This window comes from Haliaeetus albicilla, chromosome 4 (genome assembly GCF_947461875.1).
Source record: "Haliaeetus albicilla chromosome 4, bHalAlb1.1, whole genome shotgun sequence".
NCBI classification, from domain to species: domain Eukaryota; kingdom Metazoa; phylum Chordata; class Aves; order Accipitriformes; family Accipitridae; genus Haliaeetus; species Haliaeetus albicilla.
The window spans coordinates 8,319,041-8,343,977 of record NC_091486.1 but is presented as its reverse complement, the minus strand read 5'-3'; the positions used below and the strand labels follow the sequence as shown (position 1 = coordinate 8,343,977).

Below are 24,937 nucleotides of genomic sequence, written 5' to 3'. Positions count from 1 at the left end.
AACCTAGAAAATTATATTGTCAAGGTCCTTATTTAAGAGCTTAGGAGCCCATAATAAGTATAAAAATTCATACAAATAAATGAAATTAGGACTGTCAATATATCCAGCTAGTAACTGAGGGGAAGAAAGGAGAAAGTAGGTTCAAAAACAGACTAGTGAGTTTCTCTATAGCCTAAATACTCCTTGAGCACCTTTAAGGTACTCGTTTTCTGCACAGCTTACAATTGCAATTAGCATGGAGCTAGTGAAAACTTAAAGTTCTCATTAGGTGTCACTCACAAAATTTTCCCTAAATTTAAATTTTTATTTAAATTTTTATTTAAATGTAAATATTTTTATCTCTATATATAAACCTATAAATTTATAAATTTAAATAAAATATACATAGCTACATAGCTAAACATAGCTAAATAAAACATACATAGCCTCAGTCATTAGCATCTCTGATTGGCTGAAGTCAGGAAGCTTGGCTCTGCATGCCTACATTAGGAAATCTCACAGTGGCATTAAGTAATGATTTGCTATCATAAGAAATTCAGGACTGTATTCAAATTGTTTACACTTCAGTGAAAGAAATGCCTGCTTTTACTGAGTTTCCTTTGAAATGTTTCTTAACAGAAAAATGGGAATTCTGAGCATTCTTTTCAGTCTATTATGATATTTCAAGATTTCATTTATTTCTAATCTGATTATTAATGAAAGTAAAAGGAAATCAGCATTTTGTTTAGGTTTTGGGTTTTGTGCATAAACAATTTTGAATCTCTCTGGAAGAATCAATGAGCATCTAAGCTTCTCCCTTTTAGCTTCTCTTGGCTGTTTAAATATTAATAGATGAGAGACTGACCTTCAGTCCTGCTGCTGAATCATGGAAGCTGAAAAGTGGAATCAATACATCTTTGTGCGATTAACTGATCACAGATTGGAAAATTGTCAGCTCAATTTTCATATTGCCAAATGTTTGATTTAATTTTTTCTGTGTTAAAATCATTCCCGTTAGAACCTTAATATAGTAAGCAACTTCAAGCACTTTGAAATCAGTTCTAGGACTTAGTTAAAAATGTTGTTGAACTGGGAGCTAAAAGGTCAGATCTACAAACACCGTTAGTCCAGTCCAGTTAAACTTCAGCACTTCTGCTGACGCCAATGGGGCTACTCATAAGCTCGAAGCTGAGCATATGCATGTTTCTCCTGAATGAGGTACTGCTGGATTGTAAGAACTGAGATTTTTATTATTATTGTGGAGTGCTAACTAGCACTGGCTTTTTCTTCTTTCTTTCACAGAGATACGGATATGGTGGATGGGTACAGCTGGATCATCACTGCAAGGTTTGGGCTGTTTGGTGCTCTAAGCTGATCTTGTGTTGTCATCAGGAATACAAACTCACAGTAAATCTATTAAAAAGCAAAGTGGCAATAAGATTGGCTATGTCTTTGATACAGATTTATCTAGAGGTCTGTCTCCTATGAAGTAATATCACTCCAAGTCCTAATATACCTCAGTAGAATTTTTTGCTTGAGAGATGAAACTCACATTCTCTTGTACGAACCGGTATCGATTTTTCATCATCATCTCATTTTAACACTTGGAATGGATAGCTGTAAGGAATTCTTTTCAATAAGACTGGTCAATCTAAAGCAGATTACATGTAAATTTTTTTTTTTGCTTAAATGCATTCATCTGTATGAGAAGCAAAACCAAAAGGAACTGGTATTTTAATAAAAGTTAAAATAACTCAGAGGTGAAAAGCTTCGCATCTGAGTGAAAGGGAAAATAATTTCTGTAACTTCATGACAAGGAGAACAAGTAGCAGAACAATACAGACAATCCATAGATTTGGGGACCATCATGTAGAAAAGTAGGAATGTGAGGTTTATTGGCAAGTAAAAAGCAGACTGTGTCTGATTTTACTTCACCTTTTTATCACCGCTCACTCTATTAACTTTGCAAAGGCACTTCTGAACTACCTTAGTACAACTGGAACAACACGTCTCCAGGTGCCGTGAGTCTATGCTAACATTCAGAATGCATCTTGATGGTACTGAATGTCAGCAGAATACATGTATTTACTCTGATGGGGACAGAACTGGTTTCTTAAAGGCTTGATTCTGGTCTCACTCAAAGTAGAGCAAATCAGCAGTAATTTCAGTGACATTCACAGTAACACAACAATGTAAAACTTCTGCAAGCAAGATCAAAATGTTGCAGTTCATCTTTTGATAAGAGCATTAAAAAATTGCCAGTATAAGTGCTTTTTTTACAGGAGGGCACAAAGACCTAAGAGAGGTAAGGCTGATATGGCAAAATAATTCTCTTTGTACATTACTATGTACATTAACTGTACCAGCTAGTTTTAAAGATGTTACCTCTGTTACCATATAATAACTTTGGCAGTCAGATATCCCTGTCTATCTCAAACACTGTCACAGGAGGCCAGCTTCCTCCTGTCACCTGTCAGCTCCCCACATCTAGGAATCTTTTGGAGAGCCTGTCACTGCAAATGGCATTGGCCCCTGGAAAGAGGGAGATTAAAAGAGGTCTCAGGAGACCTCAGTTCATTAAAAAGAGGTCTCAGGAGACCTCAGTTCACTTTCCACCTCACTTTGTGTGTACCTGTCCTAACTTCAAAAACTTCATCTGTACTTGCCTACCACAGGAGTGTTGAGAGTTGTACAGATATGGAAGGGATAAAAGCAGTGCAAGGTATTAGCCAGATAATTTAGGAAAAAATACAAAGACAATAGAGGTTGTGTGGTTAAGAGCAGAAAGAACAATGTGGATATAGTAAGCTGCAAGGCAAAAGATGCAAAGTTAAGAGCGTGAATAGCTCAACAGAGTGTCAGCACATAACCCACCTAAAACATGTGAAGCGTGCAAATAACTGGCTAAACCCAGCTATGTTACATAATGGCAGGCTGTATGCACAGTGTTTTAAAAGGGTTAATCTGTCTCCATCTTCTGAAATTCAAACATGATCTCAATACAGGAATTCTATGCTGAATACTAGAGGGATAAGTGATAGACAGATTTAGTACTTAGCATTTTCAGGGTGATAGTGCCTCTCTCTATTTGGGTGACCCTATAAAGAAACGCAATCTTCTTCATTGTTCCTTTTTGTGACTTGGCTAATTCATTCATTCTTTGTAGAGATTCAACTTTTACTGTCTTTAGAGAAGCAAGACTTGCATCTTCCAGGTAACCAAAGTATTTAAGTGTATAATGCCTGTTAATTTCAGTGAAACTAGACATTCCCTCATCCCCTTGTCACTTTGCAAAATCAAACTTCTTTGTGATTGTATATATGCTTATATTAACTGAAAAAAAGCTGATAAAATGGATACAACACTGTGTCTATTTATTGCAATCTAATGACATATACACACTGTTGTCATTCTATAACATGCAAGGCTATGCTGTCAAATGCCTAACAGTCATTTAGGAAAAAGCACCACAGAATATGAAGGTTGGGACCGAGAATGAGGAGCAAACAAACGTTATGCTGAAATTTCAGATCTGAGTCTAAGCAGGCATAGGGGAGAACAAGCCACCTGCTGTACCAAAGTGTGGATGGCACAGCTTCTGAGCTACATGGTAGGTGCAGGAAGGAGAGAATTGTTGGAGACATTTTTAGCAGCTTAGCTGTTTGTTACAGGTCTGATGCTAAAATTTCTTGCTAAAAATAGTTCGCAAAGGAACTTTGTGGCAAGTCAATAATAACCTTATACACTCTGCAGAGAATTCTGTCTACCCTACTTCTGTCTGAAAACATTGCATGAAAAAAGTGCATGGCAAAATAAAATCCTGTTCGGGTGTGTGGAGCTGGGGAAGCTAACTCTTAAGATTAAAAAAAAGCAAAAGCTTCTCCTATCATTCTGTGAAGAAGCATCAGGGTCAAACTGGAAGAAAATAATTACATGCATTTTTAAAGAAGTGCAATTTGGGATGTGACTAAGTAGTTTAGTGATGGGATAATTTTAAATGTAGCTTGCTGAACCAAACCACCCTGCTGGACTTAAATCTCTCTCTCTTAATTTTTACATAAATTAATTAAGCCTTAAATATCAGATGATGTGTAGAATAGAGTAGAAAAGAAGAGAAAAGAAAAGAAAAGAAAAGAGAAGAAAAGAAAAGAAATAGAAACAATGATAGAATTCTTTGGCTGTGCCCTTAGAAAACTGTGTTAACCTTGCAAATAAAAATCTCAGGTCTTTTGTGATATTTTCAGCACTGCATCCGTTGCTTTGGAACCTGAAAATTTTTTCCTGATCTATGTTTCATTCTTACTACTGCAAAAAACTCTGAGAATTTTTTTCCCAGTTGAGGTGTCTGAGTAAATACTCATTTTAAAAATACCAGGTGCAGATTAGTGGCAGTGTCTAGAGACTATAGCAGTATGACTCATTTTCCAGTCACAGTGTTGGTGGACCAGATCTTTCTATCATTACATATACAAGCATGAATCTATTCAGATGATCATGTTTTGCTTTCCTGCATAATCAAGTTTGTTGTTGCCAACATACAATGCTGTGAGCTCAGCCTTGACCTGTAGTGTGTTCACAAAGAATCAGTTAATGCAAATTAAAATAGCAAACTGTTCAAATAATTCTTCAATGAGAACACCACATGGCTTATTAAAAACCTTTCCTGTATTGCAAACCCTGTTGCAAATTTATCTCAGCATTTAAGTATGAGCGCTGTGAAAGTTGCTAGTAAAATTACTATCCATCTAGTATGGTTTTCAGTGTTAGCAGAAGAAAATATACATGAGCAGGTGAGCTGCTATGCCTTAGCTATGTCTGAGGAAAGAATTAAGTCGCCTGTGTTCACAGAAATACTCCCAGTGGTAATCCAGTAAAGTCCACACGATCTAGTCGTATGTGATGCAATGCTCAGTTCTACTCTGTCTTTTTCTCTACTCCCACCCCAAATATTTTTCTGTTTATTAGGCAATCTGCAGCACTGCACTGATCTTTTTTTAATGTATTTGAGTGTATAGCTAGAGTAAACATTTCTGTCAGGTTGGAAAATCAATTTTACAAGAACCTGAAGTATTTTACCAGAGGATCAAGACTATATAGTTGTTATTACTGACTGTAATATTTCAAGTAATTTTCACAACTGTGATACAGCTAACAAGTAACTTGTCAGTTTGCCACGGCAGCACAGTTAGATTTGTTGAAGGGAGCTTTAAAATATTCATTAGGGCGGTATATTTGGGAATGTATGAAGTTAATAACAAAAATTCAAGGTTACGAACAGTCTAACTTCTCAGAAGGAGGGGACAGAAACCAGCTCTGCGAGAAGTAGTAAATTTTATTAGTTATTTCTGGTTTAGCATACTAGTAGTGATTTAACAGGTTTTTTATTTAGAAAAATAGACCGGATCCTAAATAAATGAATTTTATGAGGAAAAATAAAGTGGCCTTTGGAGAGAGAGAATTCCCTTTCCAGAAGAGTCAGAAGACTGCCCTGTGCTTAGCTTCTGTTTACTGTGAAGGTGAAGGAATAGCTGCTGTGTTTTCTCATTTTCAATTTTCAACTGCAGATGCAGCGTGTTCTCTGTCCAATACATCTGCTGCATGACCGAGCTTACCCATCCCAAACACACAGGGTCATGTGGATCTTCTGACTTTCCTCCATTCCATTTATCTCTATAGGAGCTTCAAGCAACCGAGAAATACTCAGGCCTTGCAAGTATTGGTGAATTGTGTCTCATCAATTTGTGCAAGTGTAAGCCAACAGAAGGACTGTTTTGTCTGTCTTTACAAGTCCATAGAAGCATGTGGATACCTACAACTGTAACAGACAATTTACTTTGCTTAATGTGATGACACTGTGCATACTCAGCCTCTTTGGACAATTGACAAATCAACCAAAAATTAAGTTTAAAAAGGAAGTTTCCATGTTCATAGTTAAAGGAACAGTATTCAATTTCATGACCTTGATAATATTTAGAACTTTGTAAGTTTGGGAATTGATGGCATATGGGGAAGGTATTACACTAATTCAGGTAAGGGTTTTATACTGCAGTTAGGGTTTGTTTGGGGTTTTTTTTCCCCAAATACAAATTCTTTAATAATTTTTTTCTTCCCAAGGAGAAAATGTAATCTGAAGACAACATAATAGGTCTCCTTTTGTCTCAGTATCACTGGTGATACGAAACAACTGGACTGAAATTAACAGAGTTGCACAATTATTTCTGTAGTTACTGGAATCATCATGATGCTATTGACTTTAAAAGAACACATGCATACCCAAGGGGAAAATTTAGCACAGATTTAATTAGAGCATTGTTTTGAGGTCAAAATTTGGTTTGAGGATAAACTTGGATTAAGGTACCTGATCTCTTTTCCAAACAAACAGAGAGTGATATACATTGCAAAAGAAAAGGGATTTTTTTTATTACGAAGAATTAAATCTGAACTATAAATTACTGTTTTATTAATGACTTTTTAAATAGTCTTTGATTAAAAATACCTACTGAATAAAAATAAAAGAACAAAATTCTGTCACTGAATTTCTGCAGGGAGCACAATATACTCAAGCGACTATAAATTAGCATGCACTACTTTGTCACATTTATAATAGATGAAAAATGTCATTTCACAGGGACAGGCAAAGATGATGAAGGATGGAAAGGTTTTTAGAGTTATTCAAGAGAACTGCTGGGATCCAGAAGTACGGATTAAAGAGATGGATCTATCAGGTATCTCCATAAATGAATTAAAATCATTGTGTCTCATTTAGAATAACAGCAACTTCTCTGTTAATGGATCTGAAAGTGCTCAATAACAATATCAAAATTAAAAGGTTTAGCATACTGATTCATTAGTTTAAATCTGTTGAAAGTCAGTGAAAACTGGTATGCTTTATACTCAGACTCAAATAGGACATGTTCCCATAACTTTCCTCATTTTCAGTAGCAATTTATTCCCCACGTGGGCTCATTAATTTTGGTGGGCTTTTTAAGGCAGTAAGGAACTAGTTGACATAAGTAAGGATGACTGACTCTAGACGTGAAAAGGCAACATGAATTCCAGGTAGAGAAGTGATTTACGTAAAAGAGGAAGCCCTTTCATTTTTGTTCCGAATGTTAAAAAGATTCTGTTTACTCATAGGATTTTTTGTATGTTTGTTTCCTTTTCTAATATTTTTTTCAGCTTAGGTGTTGCAGCTTCATTCTGTATTTTAGCTAGAGGACTCTGAGCCTAGAGAACTGGTACAATTACTTTCTCAGAAAAGAGAGTTTTCCTGATTTAGAAAGAAACTTAACCAGATGCCAAATTTCCAGATTTATTTTCCATCAAGTTACTTACATGCAACTAAATAAGGTTTGTAAGATGGGAGACTGAGGGTGAAAGAAGGAACTTCTAGTCTGATCAATTATTTTTGTTAGTTCTTATTGACAGTGTAATTTCCAAATTACTTTTGTGATAGAAATACTATGTTACTAAAGATTAATTTTTCTTAGATTGAGGCTTGAATAAATGCCTACATCAGTTTCTCAGTAGACTAAACTTGAATATCTTCTCCAACTTTTCATAAGGAATAAACTTCTGAATTACTTCAAAGACCAGATATTTTATAAGTAGCATCTTTATGATTATTCATGGGATAGCATGTTAGGAGATACTTTGGGTCATTCTCCTTATGGAGGTTTACTGCAACGCGTAACATAGGCCAATTTGGGAACTCAAGGGCTGGCGTGCAATTTATGTAAACACAATTTAGATAATTTCAACTACCTCATTTTCACCTTGGAGAAGCAGTATTTCAAACTCCAACCATTAGATATTTAATGGGAATGCTAGAATGTCTTTGCAACCTTTCTGAAATATGCTGTCTTGACTAGACTGTAATCATTCCCTGAGTTAGCTCAGGGATTTTGGGGATTACCACGTCATTCAACCACAGTGTGGACCATAAATACCATTTGGGCATCTTTCCCTTTCAGATATTTCCCTCAACTCTAATGGCAAGTTTCTACAAAAGAATTCTGCCCCATCTGTTTGCTGTAGACAAAGGGAAGACACAGGAGCAATTTTTTTCAAATTTTTGCCACAATTTTCCAGAAAGAGAATGTATCATAAAGCCAACACCGCAGTATTTCTCCACAAACTAAACAATGCTCACTGGGTTTAAAAAAAAAAAAAATCTAAAACTGTGTGTTACAGCACCATCTGGTGACTTGTGCCATAAAAATGTCCCCTTTTATTACTGCACTCCAGAGATACAGGCATCAGCCAATCAAGTGTAAAAAAAACTTCTTAGTGTTTTTCATTCTTACTGTTCACCTAATGATAAAGACTATGGGCCACATTTACTCTTTTTCGGTTTACAAAGCTGTAGCTTTACTTCAAAGACCATTTTCTGTAACACAGGCCGAGATAGATTATACCCAAAAATTTAACCTCCAAACATGGCATAATTTTGGAACAAAGATGCAAGGATTATCCCAGCTGAACAAAACTAGTATTGGTCACTGTAAGGTGTTATTAACTCAGTGAGATAACTTACAGCTTGGTTGCTAAAGGCTTTGTTTGTGCAATGCCCAAGAAATCTTGCCAGTAATAAGAAATAGTAGCCAGTATACCAAAGAGACTAAATTAATTCTTATATGTCCTAGGTCTATTTGGTATATAAACCTGTGTCTTGATCCACTCAATAAAACAAGCTGTCAAGGTAACTCAATAAAACAAGCTGTAAAGGTAATTAACATCAGAGTTCTATGATACAAATCATCACAATTTTGTTGGAGAAAATCCTTCAGTTAATCCTAACTGCCTTTTCTTATTATTTTCTGCTCTGTAAAACCCTCTGTAAAGAGGGTATGAAGTAGAGGTTTTTCTGTGCTGATTCTTCTTCTTCCTAAAGCTAGTGTCTAGGAAAGTTCAGCTTGGAAATCTACCTTTAAGGTTTATGTTAAATTTGCTCAGAAGTGTAAAAATGGATTGAAACCAGATACAATGCTTATTGTGGAAGATGTGGTGAATGTTCTCAAACATGCTAATCAAGTGTCTGGTAGCATATTGATGGATAATACAACTTAGGCTGTACTTCAGTATACGTGTAATTTTGTAGACCAAATCCTTAACCCCACACCATTGCTGCTGTACATAATATTAATCAGATCTTGTAAGAGAACTCTTGTAAGAGAGGTGCCTGAGTCAGCTTCCCATCTTGTATCCTACTTAAAATACTGAGAAGGAGGATAAATCATTTTGTTAAACATTCAACTGCTTTGGCAAAGTCATTGTCTTAGAAGAAATTCTCCTAGGTTTTTTTCTGCCATCTTTTGCATTTCATTACTAATAACCAAGTTAATTTTTTTTAAAACATGACAAAATATATGCATAAATATTACAATCAGAACTGAAATTTTAAAAAAAAATAGTTTTGCATGTAACTATTTAGTGAAGTCCTAATTACTGTTTATTGTTTCTTCTGTTGTTAATCTGCTAGGTTGGTTGTGTTCCTTCCTGTAACCTGTCACGCACAAAGTTATGATATAGATTTGTGTTTGAACAGAAACCAAACAACATAGACTTAATGGACTTTATTGCTAACACCAAAGTTATTTCTAAAAACAGATTTTCTTATACTTACAACCTCAGTAGTCCAGACACAGGATGAATGAAACCTAACACAATATAGCTTTGGGGAACACCTAGGAAAACATTGTTTAACAACCATTGTTAACATAACATTGTTTATCTTTAAGCTGATTTACATATTTATTTATTAAATATATATGATAAAGGTGACCCCAAAGTAAACTTAAGTTAGTGTATTCTGTTGGTGTAACGACACATTCATTTATGTGAGAGTAACATTAGATTGCTGTTTTAATTAATTGTACACATATGTACCAAGTAATTCTAAAATCAAAATACTTAGTTTCACAAATAATCTGAGTACAAAGTCTTATTTTTCTTTCTACTTAGTAAAAATATTCTAATCCTAATAAACTGATACACTACAAGTTTTATTACCATAATCCTTAATTAGCAAAAAAAAAAGATTTTATCCATGTCACTTTTAAGTCATTTAAGTCATTCCTTACCATTAAAGCTTTTACCTTCTACCTTTCAAACAAAAGTGCTTTCTTATTTAACATTTTACCAAAAAAAAGGAAACATTAATAACTGCTTTTTCTTACTCAGGAGTCACAGTCCAAGTCCTTTCTACAGTCCCTGTAATGTTCAGCTACTGGGTATGTTCCTACTAGCATGTTTTGTAATTCATATGTTATGAAATTTTTTAAAAATGCATGCATCCTCCTATAAATTAGGTGATTGAAGTAGTCATTAGAGCACTGAAGTAAATGGGGAGTTGTTCTGCTGTGAAAAACAAAAGACAAAAAAATAGTCCTGAAGAGCCAGCAGGGTGTCCTGGCAAAGCTCCACGCTGGAGTACACTCAGTAACAAAGAATGAGATAACAACAGAATTTCTTCTGGGGACCTTATGGGGGTAGATGGAAACAGGGAGAGAGAATTTACACAGCATGAATTCATGGTTAGCAGGTAGACATACATGTACAGATTCCATGAAAGCTAGACATTAATCAGCATTTCTCATGAAAAAAAGAAGTAAAAGATATATTTGTGGTCGTATCCCACTTTCTTTTAAATGTGGTTTGGGACTCATTAACCTAGAATGCTTCAAATCTTAAAATTCAGTAGCAAATTTAAATTAATATGTTCCCTGCATAGTGATCCTGAATGCATCAAAGAAATAAAAACAGTCTGAGAAGATAAATCATAGCAAAATGCTGTTCTAAATACATTCTCAATTTGACTATTTAGCTATGCGTAATAAGTCAAATTGTTACAAGTAAACAGATATGCTACATTAAAAATCATTGTGTTAAGCCCACATATAAGTAGTACCACTGATCTTCAGAATTTATGGGAATATTTTCCATTAAATATGTATTAGGGGGGAAAACGGGAAACTGTGTGGATATTGCAGTTCCCTTATTAGAATTATGACTGTTATCTCCTTCTAAATGTTAGGGAGGTATGCTCAAGTTTTCTCGGTAGAATTCTCATGCTCCAGCATCTCACATTTCTTATTTTTACCTCTTCAACTCCAATAATAGGAGAGTAAATATTCATTGCTGTGTTTAAAAAGTATATGCTGAGGCTTTTGCATTGGCATAAACAAAAACAGAGGACTGGTTTACACAAAAGACCAGACACTTAAGTGCATCAGCAACCTGGGATTTATTACACTCATCCTGAGCAGTAAAGGCAACATCACTTGATAAAATATTCAAGATAAGAAGCAGAACTGCACCCAGAGGTTTTAAAGCGAGGCAGAATTTAGCTCTACTGGCTTCCAGCTATTCAGAACTGTAAAGTAAATTTTAGTTCAAAATCTGTCTCTGAATTGTTTGCAGTGACATTTATCCAGTATCTTCCAAAGGTGATAACATTTGAGAACTATATTTTAATGTATGATTCTGCTTAATATCTTACCAGGCCAAACCTCAGGATACTTTAGATCTAGCCCAGATATTAAATAATGACTTAGCTGCTACAGTAAAAAAGTACCCCAAGAGGTTTATCGGCTTGGGTACGTTACCTTTGCAAGCTCCAGACCTGGCTGTGAAAGAAATGCATCGCTGCGTGAATGAACTTGGATTTCCTGGAGTACAAATAGGATCCCATATCAATGAATGGGACCTGAATGCACCAGAACTGTATGATATTTATGCTGTGAGTAAATGTTTCTTTCCTTATTTTGGGGAATTCTATGGTATGGAATTCTGTCGACAAATATCTTGGGGCATACTCAGTCATCAGCTAAATTTATAGATAAATTAAAACAATTGAGCTTTCTAATCTGCTTAGTGATGAGAGAGATCCAGCTTTAATTATACATGATAATTCATTATAGGATATAATGACAATAATACAATGTAAAACATTCTGAAACATACTTTATAATAATGAATAACAAAATCTTTTTATGATATGAGTTCTCACTGTAGAGTTGCCTTCTTGGTTTGTGAGGATAAGTGCAGTATCAAATAAAGCATTTCTGCACTGTTTGCTTTTAGGTTCAAGTTACTGTATCCAATCCTATTGAGATAATTGATAAAACTCCCTGAGATTTTCAGAGATCCCCATAGAGGCAAAATACCGTACAGAATTACACAAATTGGACCAAAAGTTCCAAACCGAATGTATTGATTATAAAATGAATTTATAGATTGCATTTCTTAAATAGCCTTAGGTCCAGATGAGGATGGTCATTTGTCTAAATTGTGGGGTTTAATCAATGTACATTCTGTATCTGTTTCACAGGTTATTTTAGCTGTCAGCTTGAAATTGATCCATAGAGGTTATTTTTCAGAATGCTCAGTTTCTTCAAGAATTCTGTTAGCGCAGCATCTGGAGTATTTGTTTTTATGGTCATATACAGTCAGTTATCAGCTTCCACTCTTGGAGATGCAGGCATTCACAGAATCGCAGCATGGCTGAGGTTGGAAGGGACGTCTGGAGGTCATCGGGTCCAATGCCCTACTCCTAGAGCGAGATGCCCAGGACCATGCCCAGATGGCTTTTGAATATCTCCAAGGATGGAAACTCCACAAACTCTCTGGGCAACCTGTGCCAGGGCTCCGTCACCCTCACAGTAAACAAGTGTTTCCTGATGTTCAGAGGGAACTTGCTGTGTTTCAGTTTATACCCATTGCCTCTGGTCCTGTCACAGGGCACCACAGAAAGGTGCCTGGCTCCACCTTCTTTACACCCTCCCTTCAGGTATTTATATACATTGGTGAGATCCACCACTGAACCTTCTCTTCTCGGGGCTAAACAGTCCCAGCTCTCTCAGCATTTCCTTATAGGAGAGATGCTCCAGTCCCTTCATCATCTTTGGAGTCTCTCCAGTAGCTCCATGTACTGAGATGCCTCTCTTGTACTGGGATCTCTCTTATACTGTACATTCTTCAGCTTATGTTTAACACATGTAGGAAGTTACCTCCATCACTTCTAGAAGCATCGCTGGATAAGAAAGATTGTGAAATTAAGCCATATTTGATAATGAATTTTATCAATCTACCAAGCCAGTTATTGAATTGCTATTTTTAGTTTACAAATGTAGATGGCAATTGCTCCCTACAATCCAAAAGTTGCAGCTTTATTTATGCATGTATGGGTAAATAAACGCAAATTTTTCAAATGTGTGATAATCTCCTTAGCAACAAGGGGAGGTCCAGAAATACATCTGACAAAACGAAGCTGTGGAATCCTGGTTAAGCATATGAATGACTCTGATAACGATATATTTAAATTTAAGCACATAGTTAAATTACTCAGTCAGAATCAGCTTCCTATATTGTTCCTCTGTTTTCCTTTCCAAAGATGTCAGTAGTTTTGGAGATATTGGTATACTTGAGTGGAGATGGATTGTTGATCAGAATACAGCTCTATTTTGAACTCTTAGGGTAGATTAGGAATAGTTTTAACTTTTTTTTAAGCTAGGCAGAGGGCCAAAGGGGACAAATGTAGTGCAACAGCAATGAAAATTCCTGAATGCAGCTGGAACAATTCTGTAAAACAGTCCTAAAATGGTTCTATAAAATAGTATGAGAGTTCATCCTCGTATGTGTAATGAAACCAAAACAATGCTAGTTTAAGCTGAGTTTTGTACTGCTGGATGGCTGACAAACACAGCTGAAGCATTTTTGTACTGCATTAATCTGAGGAACACTTGGCTCATTAAAAAGATATTATCATCAGTGTTTCCAATCCTGTAGGCTCAAAAACAACTTTGAAACTGATTGAGGACTTCTGGATATGGCCCAGAGAAGTAAATATAACCAACTATTGCTTATAGTTCTTACTTCTGGGCTTATTCTCATTACTCGTACTAATGCTTAGTACAGTTTTGCAGGTAATCTTTAAAGTGTGGTTAAGAACTAAGATGCATTTTGGTATGATTACTTAAGATATAGATTTTTTTTCTTTTTGCTGCAGGCTGCTGAACAATTAAATTGCTGTCTCTTTGTGCATCCCTGGGACATGCAGATAGATGGAAGGATGTCCAAATATTGGTTTCCATGGCTAATAGGTGAGTGTATATTTGCTTTGCTTAACCTACATTTATGAACTGTCACTGGGTTATGCCCAGAAGATTGTTGCAAAGGTACTACATGAGTTTTCTATCAATCTTTTTTTTTAATCAAGAACTACGATTAAATCTCTTGTGTAAATTCAGCAGTCATTTGTTTTTAAGCTTGTATAGTTTGTCTAACTTTTAAATACCTAGAATTAAAATTATTCAGACTAGCAACAGAATCTGGTATTCTCTTTTGTCCTAAATACAAAGAGCAGATGACTAGGGAAAAGTGACTTGTCTCTGAAATCAGCTCCTCAGAAATAACCTGAGTAAATGAAAGAGTAGGCAAACCCAAACATTACTTCCTAGAATTTCTTGGATTATTTCCTATAAATAGTTTGATCAGAGAGGAAATAAATCTAAGTTCACATCAACTATAGCTGAAACAAGATCTACTTTGAAAGCTCCCCATAGATGTAAGGAATTATCTAGTTTCTGGTTTTTTCCCCATCTGCTAGGCAAATCAGAACAACATTGACTAACAGGAGAGGAGGTAGGTTATACTGCTACCTAGGAATGTTTAGACCTGATTCCACCCCCACTTATTCTGTTTTGCATTGTTTTGATTTGCATGGTTTTGCACTGCCTCCAATAGAGGTGTTCTGAAAAACATACACAGTATACACTGGAAAATTTTAGTGTCCCAATCACCAGTGTATTATCTTAATATCAATTAATCTTAATCAGAGCAGGCTCAACCACACAGATTTTAAAAGAGGCTAAAATTACTGCATTTACTTAACAAAGTATAATTAAAAGATTTTCCTACTAAGCCTAATAAGGCTTTTCATCTGAGTGCATGGTAAAACATTAATGAAATACAATCTTTTGAGCTGGATAGGTATTGTTTCCTCCATAGGTGAGGGGAACTCAATTCCTAATTTCAAGCTGGATGTCAGAAGTTAGGCGCCTAAATGGCATGATATTCTAAATATGTTAGGTGGGCTCAGAAACTGAGGCCTGATGTAGGAACCTAAATTGCTGTTAATGTTCCTAACACTGGGCATCCAAGTTACCCAGTGGCAAAGAGAGATAGGTTATTTCTCAACTGTAGGAACTAGCACCATGTCATAACTAAACCCCAAATCTGTGTTGGCATATCCACCAATATATCTGCCCCACTTTCCACACAAAAGAAACACAGAAGCACAGGTGAGAAGAGAACCTGGTGTATTCCAGACTTGTCTTTGAGCTAGGATAACTGAGGAATCAAGCTTGCAGTTCATACCCAACCTGCCTGTCAGCTGCCATAGTGGTGTAGGATAAAAACTGGGCTTAGAATTCAGAAGATCTTAGCTTCCAGTCCTATGTCCTCATTTCAGTTAATTACTGTTCAGCTCCGTGTTCCTCTAATAGAAATAAAGTGTAATGTTTGGCAGCTGCTCTGTAACTATTATTTTTTCAGTAGGCTCAGGGCTAATTGAAGAAAATGAAGATAACATTTAAAACTCAAATAGGAAAATAAAACTCTCACACAATAAAGCTTTTTTTGTTCTTAGGCATGCCAGCAGAAACAACCATAGCCATTTGCTCCATGATTATGGGAGGAATTTTTGAAAAATTTCCTAAGCTGAAAGTTTGCTTTGCGCATGGAGGTAAGTAATATACCACGTGAAACACCTGTTCTTTAGTTGAGCATGGTACAACTGTATTTTCTGGTATGTCAGCTAATAGGGTTACCACTTTAAGCCTGTCACCCGCTGAGTACTGTTACCCCAAAGAAGATAGTCTGCCAGGTAGGCTGCTTGTATGAACACTCCTTAGCCTGTTTCAGCCAGTGTTTGAACAGTTACAATAGCCTTTAAGGGAAACAAGGAGGAAGGGGAAACAGGAGATGGTTTGAGGAAAGCAGCAGGAGGAATTTGGGCATCGCAATAGTGAAAAAGTGGGGAAAACAGAGAAAGAAGCTAATGAAGGGGAAGGAATAAAAAATTGCTGGTGCAGAGCACTTTGTAAATAGCTGACAGTAAAACTTACGGATCTCTGTTGATAATGTGGCTTTTTCTCCTCCTGCATATTTTTAGCTTCTGTTACCAAAAATTTCTTCTTGCAGGTGGAGCTTTTCCGTACACAGTGGGGCGAATCTCCCATGGATTCAACATGCGCCCTGATTTGTGTGCGGTGGATAATAAGGTGGATCCAAGAAAATACCTTGGTTCATTTTACACAGACTCTCTTGTCCATGATCGTGGTGCACTAAGGCTGCTAACAAGTGTAATAGGAGAGGTGAGTTTTAATGCTTCCAGAAGCAGGTGAGTCATTCTTTATTTAGTTCTCTATGAAATAGGAAAAAGGAGAAGAAAGCAGGAAGAAGACAGCATATTCACCTTGTAAAATCAGAACCTGAGCTATTATAAACTGATGAGCTTGTGCTATGTTGGTAATGTTTTTACTATATGGAGTTACTGAAATAGTGGTTTTAATCCAGGAAATGATGCACTGTGAACCTTAGTTCAGTGAGGCTGGTTCCTTGTGTAAGGTTGTTAAGGATGGGACTGCAAGCAAAAACTGCTTCATTTGGAGCCTTGTTTTCAAATGGCTTAATTTTCAAATTCAAGTGTATACTTGAAGAAATCAAATTGTATTTGCACTTGGGAAGTTACAGGCAGAAAAAAAAGTCAATAATAAAGAAAGTTTTTGTGAGGACCCTGGAGAGCACATTAAACATCATGGGTTTGCAAAAATATTTCAATTGTTAGCGTAGAGAGTAAAGAAATCTTTGTAGTTTAGCAACCTGTTTAAATCGGGTACAGCATGAGACACAAAAATCCAAAAACATTCATGTAATTCCTTCTCATTAGTAAATGCTCAGGAAGGGGTCGAAGATGGCATCACTCATGCCAACTTCCAATTGATCACTACAAATCAACAAGAGACCTGTACTTGTGTCTTGATCTCTGGACCTCATGGAGTTTCTACAGCTAGCAGGGAGATGCGTACCAGATGTCAAAAGCAGAAATGCAAGCTCCGACATTGACTTTCTTGTCTCAACAACTGTGCTCCTGTTTCCTGTACATTAGTTTCTAGGCTCATATAGTACCTTCTCACATGCGGGGCTGTTGCTGTCATCAGGGCCTTTTGTGTGACCCAAGTTCACAAAGACAGCTAAGCCAAATGTTTTCTTTCTCTCTACAGAAAAGATACTGTTGATGTCCCATTTCCACCTTTAACAGTCTGAACAGGTTACTGCAATAAATCTGTACTAATCATGATTAGTCTTTGCAACGTGAAATTTAGTTGTTTGAGGAGGTTATGGATTGTAATTTGATAATCTAAGTCACTCAGCAGTAGCCTCTCTGGTGTCGTGTTTATTTTCTCAACAGACTTCTGAAATTAAGTTTCTTAACGCCATGAATTTGACCAGTGTACTGCGTGGGATGTTGGTGACTTCTTTAATTCTCCTCTGAGTGTTTTGAGCTCAAGCAATGTGACATCAGGTGGAACCCCACTGCTGAAAAGTCATGAGCCAGATCCCAAAAACTTAAATGTTTTTAATACTCAGGAGAGCTGGGGTGGGGTGGGGGGAGGGGGGACTAGTACATTTTCTTTCTCTTTTTCATAGTCTAAGGCATCTTATCCTTGAAAAAACATTCACATCACATTTTCAGACTTTATAACCATGAAGATTAAAAATTTCCCTCTTTTTCCAGTGAAAGTTGATATTCTCACGTAATACCATTCCATGAGTCAAATGCTTAAAAAAAACACCAAATATCTCAGTGTTTTCAGTGCAGTCGTGTGTTGGCAGAATAACACATATAAGATGAATAAATGCTGGGCTAAAAACAATGCCATTGGGTCTTGAGGATGACACTGTAACTTTATAAGCTGAGGATTTGAAATAGGACAGCTCTCCAGAGTATCGCTAAGAGCTGTGCAGGAAGGGCATCAATGTGTGTAAAGATGTGCTTAGAAATGGCTTCAGGTCCTTAGGGAACAGCCATTACCTGGCACCAGAATGTAATGTGTTGGCTTTGAACTTATGAATATTAAAATCCAGTGACAGCTGGGATGAGTCATGTATATTTAACTTCATCCCTTCTTAGTTTTGGGTGCAGGTTAATTGGAGCCTATCCCAGTTAAAGGAAGCAGAAGTACACATTTCTGAGAAAGAATTTTGTAAGACTGCAAAATTGCTGCAGTCCTTCGCTCCCCCCATGATGAGGTAGCATGAAGCGAATATAAATAAGCACAAAATCCCTAATGACACAGGCTATAAAAAGTGAAGAACAGGGTTGACAGGGGATTAAATGATTCAGTGTATCTCTGCAAAAACTTCCCCATGGTGATTCCTCAAGAGCCATCACCCAAAGGTAAAACCGCTCTGGCCAGACGCTGGAGCTGAACTGGCTGTAGCAATCTGGCCTTTTTTTGAGATGTATCCTCATAGTAGGAAAGAAGGTGGGATTCAAGGCAGATAGATACAATTTTTGCTAACATTAGAGAACAAATTCATGCTTGATGCTCTTTGAGATTCATTTTAAGATTCAGGTCTCTATTACTGCAAACAAAAGTTCTGCTGAGTAGAAGGGTCCACTGAGGTTAATCATTAGCCATATGTACCTTTCTAAAAGGAGAGATGCACTAATTAAGGTATCAAACTATAAGCCCCCTAGGGAAAACTGACTTTGTTGATATACTTGGGAACAATATAATAATACATCTATTATGCTAAGAGTATTATTTATCTGCAGAGACTTCTCTGAGCCTGGTTGCTCAGGGCAGGTATTGCAATTCCCATTTTATAGATGGGTACAAAACTGAAGTTCAGGGAGTATAAATGAATAGCATAATATCACTAGTAGCAGGGCAATAATGCTGCTTCTAAATTTTTCTTATTAATTTACAGCTCTTAATTTTATTGCTAATGAATAGATCACGATTAGCTGTGAAACACTTTAAGTTAGAGGAAAAGAAAAATATAATTGAAATAATATATTTATTATTCCAATGAGGGTGTGGAATTTCCTTCTGGTTTGGTGTATAGGAGATGTAAACAAGAATGTACAAACCTTCCTGGCTTACTTAACCTTGACTAATAAACAGCTGGGCAAATACTGGGTTTCCTTCTCCTTTAGTTAGAAATCTATTTTCTCATATAAAGCTAGTATGTTTATTGGGGGGGGGGAGGGGCAGTATATGGCATACATTTGTTTTTCATATTTGAAGAAAATATCTTGGTATCAGGTTGATTATTATAAATAATGTATTTAGCTGCTTAGAAGTACACACATCCAAATGTGTTTTGTTTAATCTACACTCAGAACTTGATTTAGTAGACAGCGGGGTATAAATTCTCCTATTCTAATCTTATGGCAAGACTTCTTTAATAAATTGTAACACAACAATATAGGACAGAACAATAGAATATCTTCTGTTTGGATTCCGAGCAAGGTTTTGTATAGGTTCTTTCAGAGACTCTTGGGTGACATCTACTGGAGGTAAAAAAATAAAAATAAAAAAAGCATTTGACAAATAAGAAAAATGCATCATTTCATAAAATAACTGAATTATGTTTTCTTCATCCTATTTCAGTATTGGTAACCGAGTTCAAATATTATAACAAGTGCCCCAAATTCACGGGCTTGACTTCAAATTCATGAGACATTTAAAAACATATATTTTTAATGAAAACTGTGGTTTTCAAATATTCATGTCTCCAGGAGAGGAAGCTTAAAGGAAAATAGACTTTTGATAAAATCAAGAGAGTTGGCAGTATGCACTCTCCAAGGCAGATTAAATGGGGAAATATCATTCCAGTGTGAAAATGAACCTATAACAAAGTGGACCTATTGAGGATCTGCCTATTTCTTTTCATGTCTGGTAACAGGAATGATGCATACAGATTTTTATTGAATTTTCTTTTCACTGACTTGCTTTCAGAAACAAATCATATCTTGTCACTCATTCTCAGATACATGTTTCAAATGCACAGCTAATATCCAATCCCAGTTAAAGACAATGACATTTAAAAAAAATTATAGACTTGCAAAAATATATTTGAAATTTTGTAAATGAGATTTTGGTTCTGTTATCTGAAGCTGAATACTAGTTAAATTAAATTAAAGAAAATACTTCTTTAAAATTTAAATGTTTGTAGTAATTCTACATTGTACCATGTTTTAAGTATTATCACATTGCAATTATTACAGCTTTTAAAGTGTCACACAAAAGATAATATTGATTGTTTTGTATTTTTTATTACACATTCTTCTCACACATATATAATTTCAAGTTTTTGTGTGTCTCTGTGAGTGTATGTAGTCAAGAATTTCAAATTCAAGAATCCAAATCCAAGCATCTTTTCTGAGTTTGGTGGAGAACTTCCTGAAATTCTTAAAGAAATGTGTCGAAAACTCTCATACTCTTTTTGGGCAGCACACAGCAGCGCAGAGCATGCAAAGAACATGAAAAAGAACCAAAAAGTCAAGAAACAAAAGGAAGAATTATGTGTACCCTTTATTGCCCACTTAATTATGGCAACACTTAACAAAGATTAATCATTGCATTTTAGGCAAATTACTTGCAGAAGCAGTACGAGTAGTGTAGGGGAACAATAGATGCCTTTTTGTTACATTTCAAACCAGCACCACAGTACAGAAAATCAATATGAGTAGCAAATTACCATTTGTGTTGTATTCACCTGAGCACTATACACTCATTCCCATGGGCCTGGGATTTGCATTTTGAACTTTCTGCGTATCAGAATAAAAATACACCAAACACAAAACCAATAAATAACCTGTACTTTTTTCAAACTTAAATTCGCCCAGTAAACTCGAGTCATTGTTTTCAAGTTTGGTTTTTTTCCTAATGAAAGTTGGAACCCAAAGATTATCTTCGTATTCACTTTTGTAATTAATCAGTCCAATATATACATCTAATTTCCTGTGGTTTATTATAAATTCCAGAAAGCACATGCAACTATATTGTTTAATGTTACTACAAAATGTACAACATGTTTTTTTATTACCAGGACAAAGTCATTTTGGGGACAGATTACCCTTTTCCACTTGGGGAACTGGAACCTGGAAAATTGATTGATTCAATGGAAGATTTTGACAGTAAACTGAAGGTATGATCTTTATACTTGGGGGGTGGGGGGGTGGGGGGTGTCCCTCCTTCTTAAGCCTCCAGTTTTAGACCAGAGATAAAACAATGAAAAATCAGTGTAGTACACTGATTTCTGTAGACTGGAAGAAGCCCTTTAGTCTCTTTGCAGTGGTTCATTTTAAAGCACAAGTAAAAGCATTTGAGTAAAATACGAGTTAAGCACACGCAAAAATATGTATGTGTTTTGTTTTTACAGGATAAACTCAAGGCTGGAAATGCTCTGGAATTTTTGGGTCTTAGCAGAAAACAATTTGAATAATTATGAAGATATTAAAGAGACCAAACTTCAGAAATAACGCTGAATCCTTAGGGATACTTCTATTTGCATGTGTAATTATGAAGATGAAAAATAAATTTGACAAGTATATTACAGTCTACTGTTATTTCCAAAACAAAAGCAAGAGTACTGGAAATTAGTATGCACAGGTATTTCTGTGCATTTGAGGATTTAGGTTGTCTTTAAAGAATTCTGAAATCCCTGCTTTCATAAAAAAGGAAAGATTTCATCTTTTGCATTTGTAATAAGAATCTCTGAATGATAATCAAAGTCATTTTATTAGGACTTGATTCCCAGGAAGAAAGAACTGAGAAAATGGTGACTTTTATCCATTACATTTCAGTCTTTGTTATGCCCAGTAAACAGAATTTAAAAGAATCTTAAAACAGAATTTAAACAGAATTTTGTTGATGCCCAATAAAAGGCAACATTTGCCTTTATCCACTGACTGAAATTGCAGCATACCACACTTCAGATCAGCACTGCAAAGATATGCACTGACACTCTGCAAATGTTGTGATAGGATGAAAAAGGTCTATGTGGGGACTTGTACTTTTTAGCTGCCTCCTACACCACTGACAATTTATTCATCAGAAACAATTTAGCAATATGGTTGTAGGTGCAGAAATAATGTATTTGTGTGGGTATTACTTTGTGTGTCAGTGTCACTGTCAAAATAAATACTAGTGTTTAGCAACACTGTGGTTTAATGTTCTATTCCTTGAAAAAGCCTTCCTAAAAGCAAGGTTGGCTACTTTAAATGTTGAGATGTTAATGCTCTATCTAGTTTGAGTCCTGGTACAGGAACGGAAAGATGGCTTACTTTATAGACTATCGATTGAAATGGGTTTTCATGATTATCCGGTGCGTGCATAGGCACCCTCCTCCTGAGAGGATTTTATACGAGTCAGAAAAATGCTGGTGAGCACTTACAGTCTCCATTCTCATGGGATCATTTGGCTACGTGTTCTTCTGTTTAGTCTTAGAACACTCCAGGAAAAAAATAGTATTAGACAGAATTTGGTTTTGCAGCTGTGTCCGTAACTGTCCTTATGTCACAGGCTGAACCTGAAGGATGTTGAACATCAGCAGTTCCTGCTGATACCAGCCTCTGTTGGACTACAAAGAAGGCTTTGTCCTTCTTTACAGTGTCAAAAAAAAAAAACCAAAAAAACCCCAAAAAGTCATTTGTGCAGTTTAATTATATGTTTTCCTAGCTATTGTATTTGGATCTTTACTATATTGCTTCTCCAAATATATTCCGTAAAAGACTACTGGACATCAGAACCTGAAGTAGACGGCAGCTCACAGGTTTAGGCCCTGGGAGTATCAGGTTTTCATGTAAGAGGAAAAGAGGACCTAGATAAAATCGCTTTAACAATATTTATTGTGCTCAGGTTTGCAAGACTTCTGTTGACCTTTTCTATTTCAATACCTACATGCAAGCATTGGGCTACTTAAAGGTACAAATTTTCAACCAGATTGTTTTAATTAAATTTCAAAGTAGAAGGCAACTTCATTCTCATATAATATTCTATTCCTTCAGCATATTTGATTTTCACAGATGTTTAAATGGATTTAAAAGGAAAATACATTGTGATTCCTCCAATATATTTAATTGGATTAATCCTTCAATTTTTTTTATGAATGAAACTGGTTAAGTTAGTGAGAATGCAATGTTACATCTTTGAGGACCGAGGTCTGGAACGTCTCCAATAGCAAGAACAGTATTTAATTGCCTTAACCTGTGACTGAATGGGTGATTGCAGCACTCTGCATGGCAATTAATTAATGTGCATACCCTGCATAAATCATATTCATTATGCACTGTCATTATTTAATGATATTCTACTTATTCTCGATGTGTTAAGAGTTTTAAGACAGGGATATATATAATCTTCCCTACATTTTCCTCTTCTTTCATTAACAAAGCTAATGTAAAATTCTAATCACAGTCAGATGAGAACATTCTCAATACTCTTCCACCAATTATTGAAGGAATGAAAAATGTACATTGAACACCCAGACTCCATGAGTTGTACACAATGATTTAAACAATGAGGTAAAACATTGCACTTTAAGATTGTTAAAGGCACAAAAATATGAAGGAGCAAAGATCAGCTCCTAATTACAACAGAAGTCTTTGTAGTTAAATTTCCTCTGCACTTGCAAAAATCTTAAAGATGATTTACAATTGGGAAGATCAGGCAAGTAATCCATGTCTCTCCATGCTGCATTATACGTCTGTATATTTCATTAGTATTCTGTTGAGTCTAGTTATGGAACTATAACTGCTTGTATAAAATTTGCACTGAAGTTGTAAAAGAACTAGTTGTAACGTAATTTTAAGTGAACAAAACCACTGTAGGGTGCTAGTGGCATATACTAAACATGAGAAGAATGCTTGGAGCTCTCATTTTGATCCATGATGATCAGAACTTTAAATAAAGACAAGTACCTTTTCGTACCCTTTGAACCCTGAATCCATAGTCTCAAGCTACTGCTGAAAATCAGTAACTGAATACGGAGTGCCCAGTGAGAACTAGCTCCACACTGCATTATAGCAGGTGTTAAAATAGATTTAAATGGAATTGCTGAATAGACTGTGCTTGAGATGTAAGGAAATTTAGGAGGGCTATGAATTTTCCTGAAGGGAAGACAGAAGGCTCATTTCCTTACCCCGAAGCAATAAGAGACACAAGTTCGGATGTTTCATTCCAGCACTTTACCATGTAGGCACCTGGGTTCACCTGGGAATGAGTTTGAGGCTTAATGATAGCCACGTAAGAGTCACTTTTGGTAGCATATTATTACTTAAGGGTGAAATAGGAACGGACAAAAAGTTTAGAAAGCAATCTTAATTCTTAAAGGTAGCTGAAGTGTAACATGGGAGAGGTTCAGACAAGTTCCTGTTCGATACAATGTCAGCATACACATCTTCTTCAGGTACTGGAGAATAATTGACTTGCTGGAGCTATTAATCTGGAAGGACACAAAGTATCGCTGGACAGCTTTAATTCTGTCTTTTTGGCACAGAATTCCTGAGAAATACTACCTGTCAAAGTTAGTTATTTCTTATATAGGTGTGATTATCTTATACACCATACATTTGAGATGCAGGGATCACTGTGCGATTCCTAAGTGTTTCTGCCACTAAAGAGTGGAACGCCTTGCCTAGATGTTTGCAACCACCAGTACCAGGAAGAAAATTACAGGCAAAGCATGCCTTTCACAATCCTGACATTTTTCTTGCAGAATGAGTGACTTCAAATATATTAAAGACCTTTCCACCTTTCCTCCAGAGCCTCCATTCCCAGTTCTTTACTCTTTCCAACACAACAATCTATTAGCATTTCCACATGTTTTAGCCCTTAAAAGAGATGTTCTTTTATTCTGGTGCCCCCATTCAACTTTTTTC

At 36.0% G+C, this 24,937-nt stretch overlaps 1 protein-coding gene across 12 annotated transcripts in view; it reads left to right on the top strand.

Annotated features, from left to right (window-relative positions):
• Positions 1-22,216, top strand: part of ACMSD (aminocarboxymuconate semialdehyde decarboxylase) — a 47,572-nt gene extending 25,356 nt beyond the window's left edge. For 3 of the 12 annotated variants that reach the window (XM_069780830.1, XM_069780828.1, XM_009929031.2), the window contains 9 exons: positions 1,282-1,326; positions 6,608-6,704; positions 10,162-10,211; positions 11,483-11,719; positions 13,988-14,081; positions 15,629-15,724; positions 16,183-16,355; positions 21,106-21,204; positions 21,439-22,216. In XM_069780830.1, coding sequence (XP_069636931.1) covers positions 1,282-1,326; positions 6,608-6,704; positions 10,162-10,211; positions 11,483-11,719; positions 13,988-14,081; positions 15,629-15,724; positions 16,183-16,355; positions 21,106-21,204; positions 21,439-21,501 — 954 coding nt within the window. In that variant the 3' untranslated portion in view covers positions 21,502-22,216. Of the gene's footprint in view, positions 1-1,106; positions 1,182-1,281; positions 1,327-3,145; positions 3,194-5,655; positions 5,729-6,607; positions 6,705-10,161; positions 10,212-11,482; positions 11,720-13,987; positions 14,082-15,628; positions 15,725-16,182; positions 16,356-21,105; positions 21,205-21,438 lie in introns of those variants that run through there. The other 9 variants (XM_069780827.1, XM_069780826.1, XM_069780834.1 and 6 more) reach the window with 7 other exon arrangements.
• Positions 22,217-24,937: the final 2,721 nt, after the last annotated feature.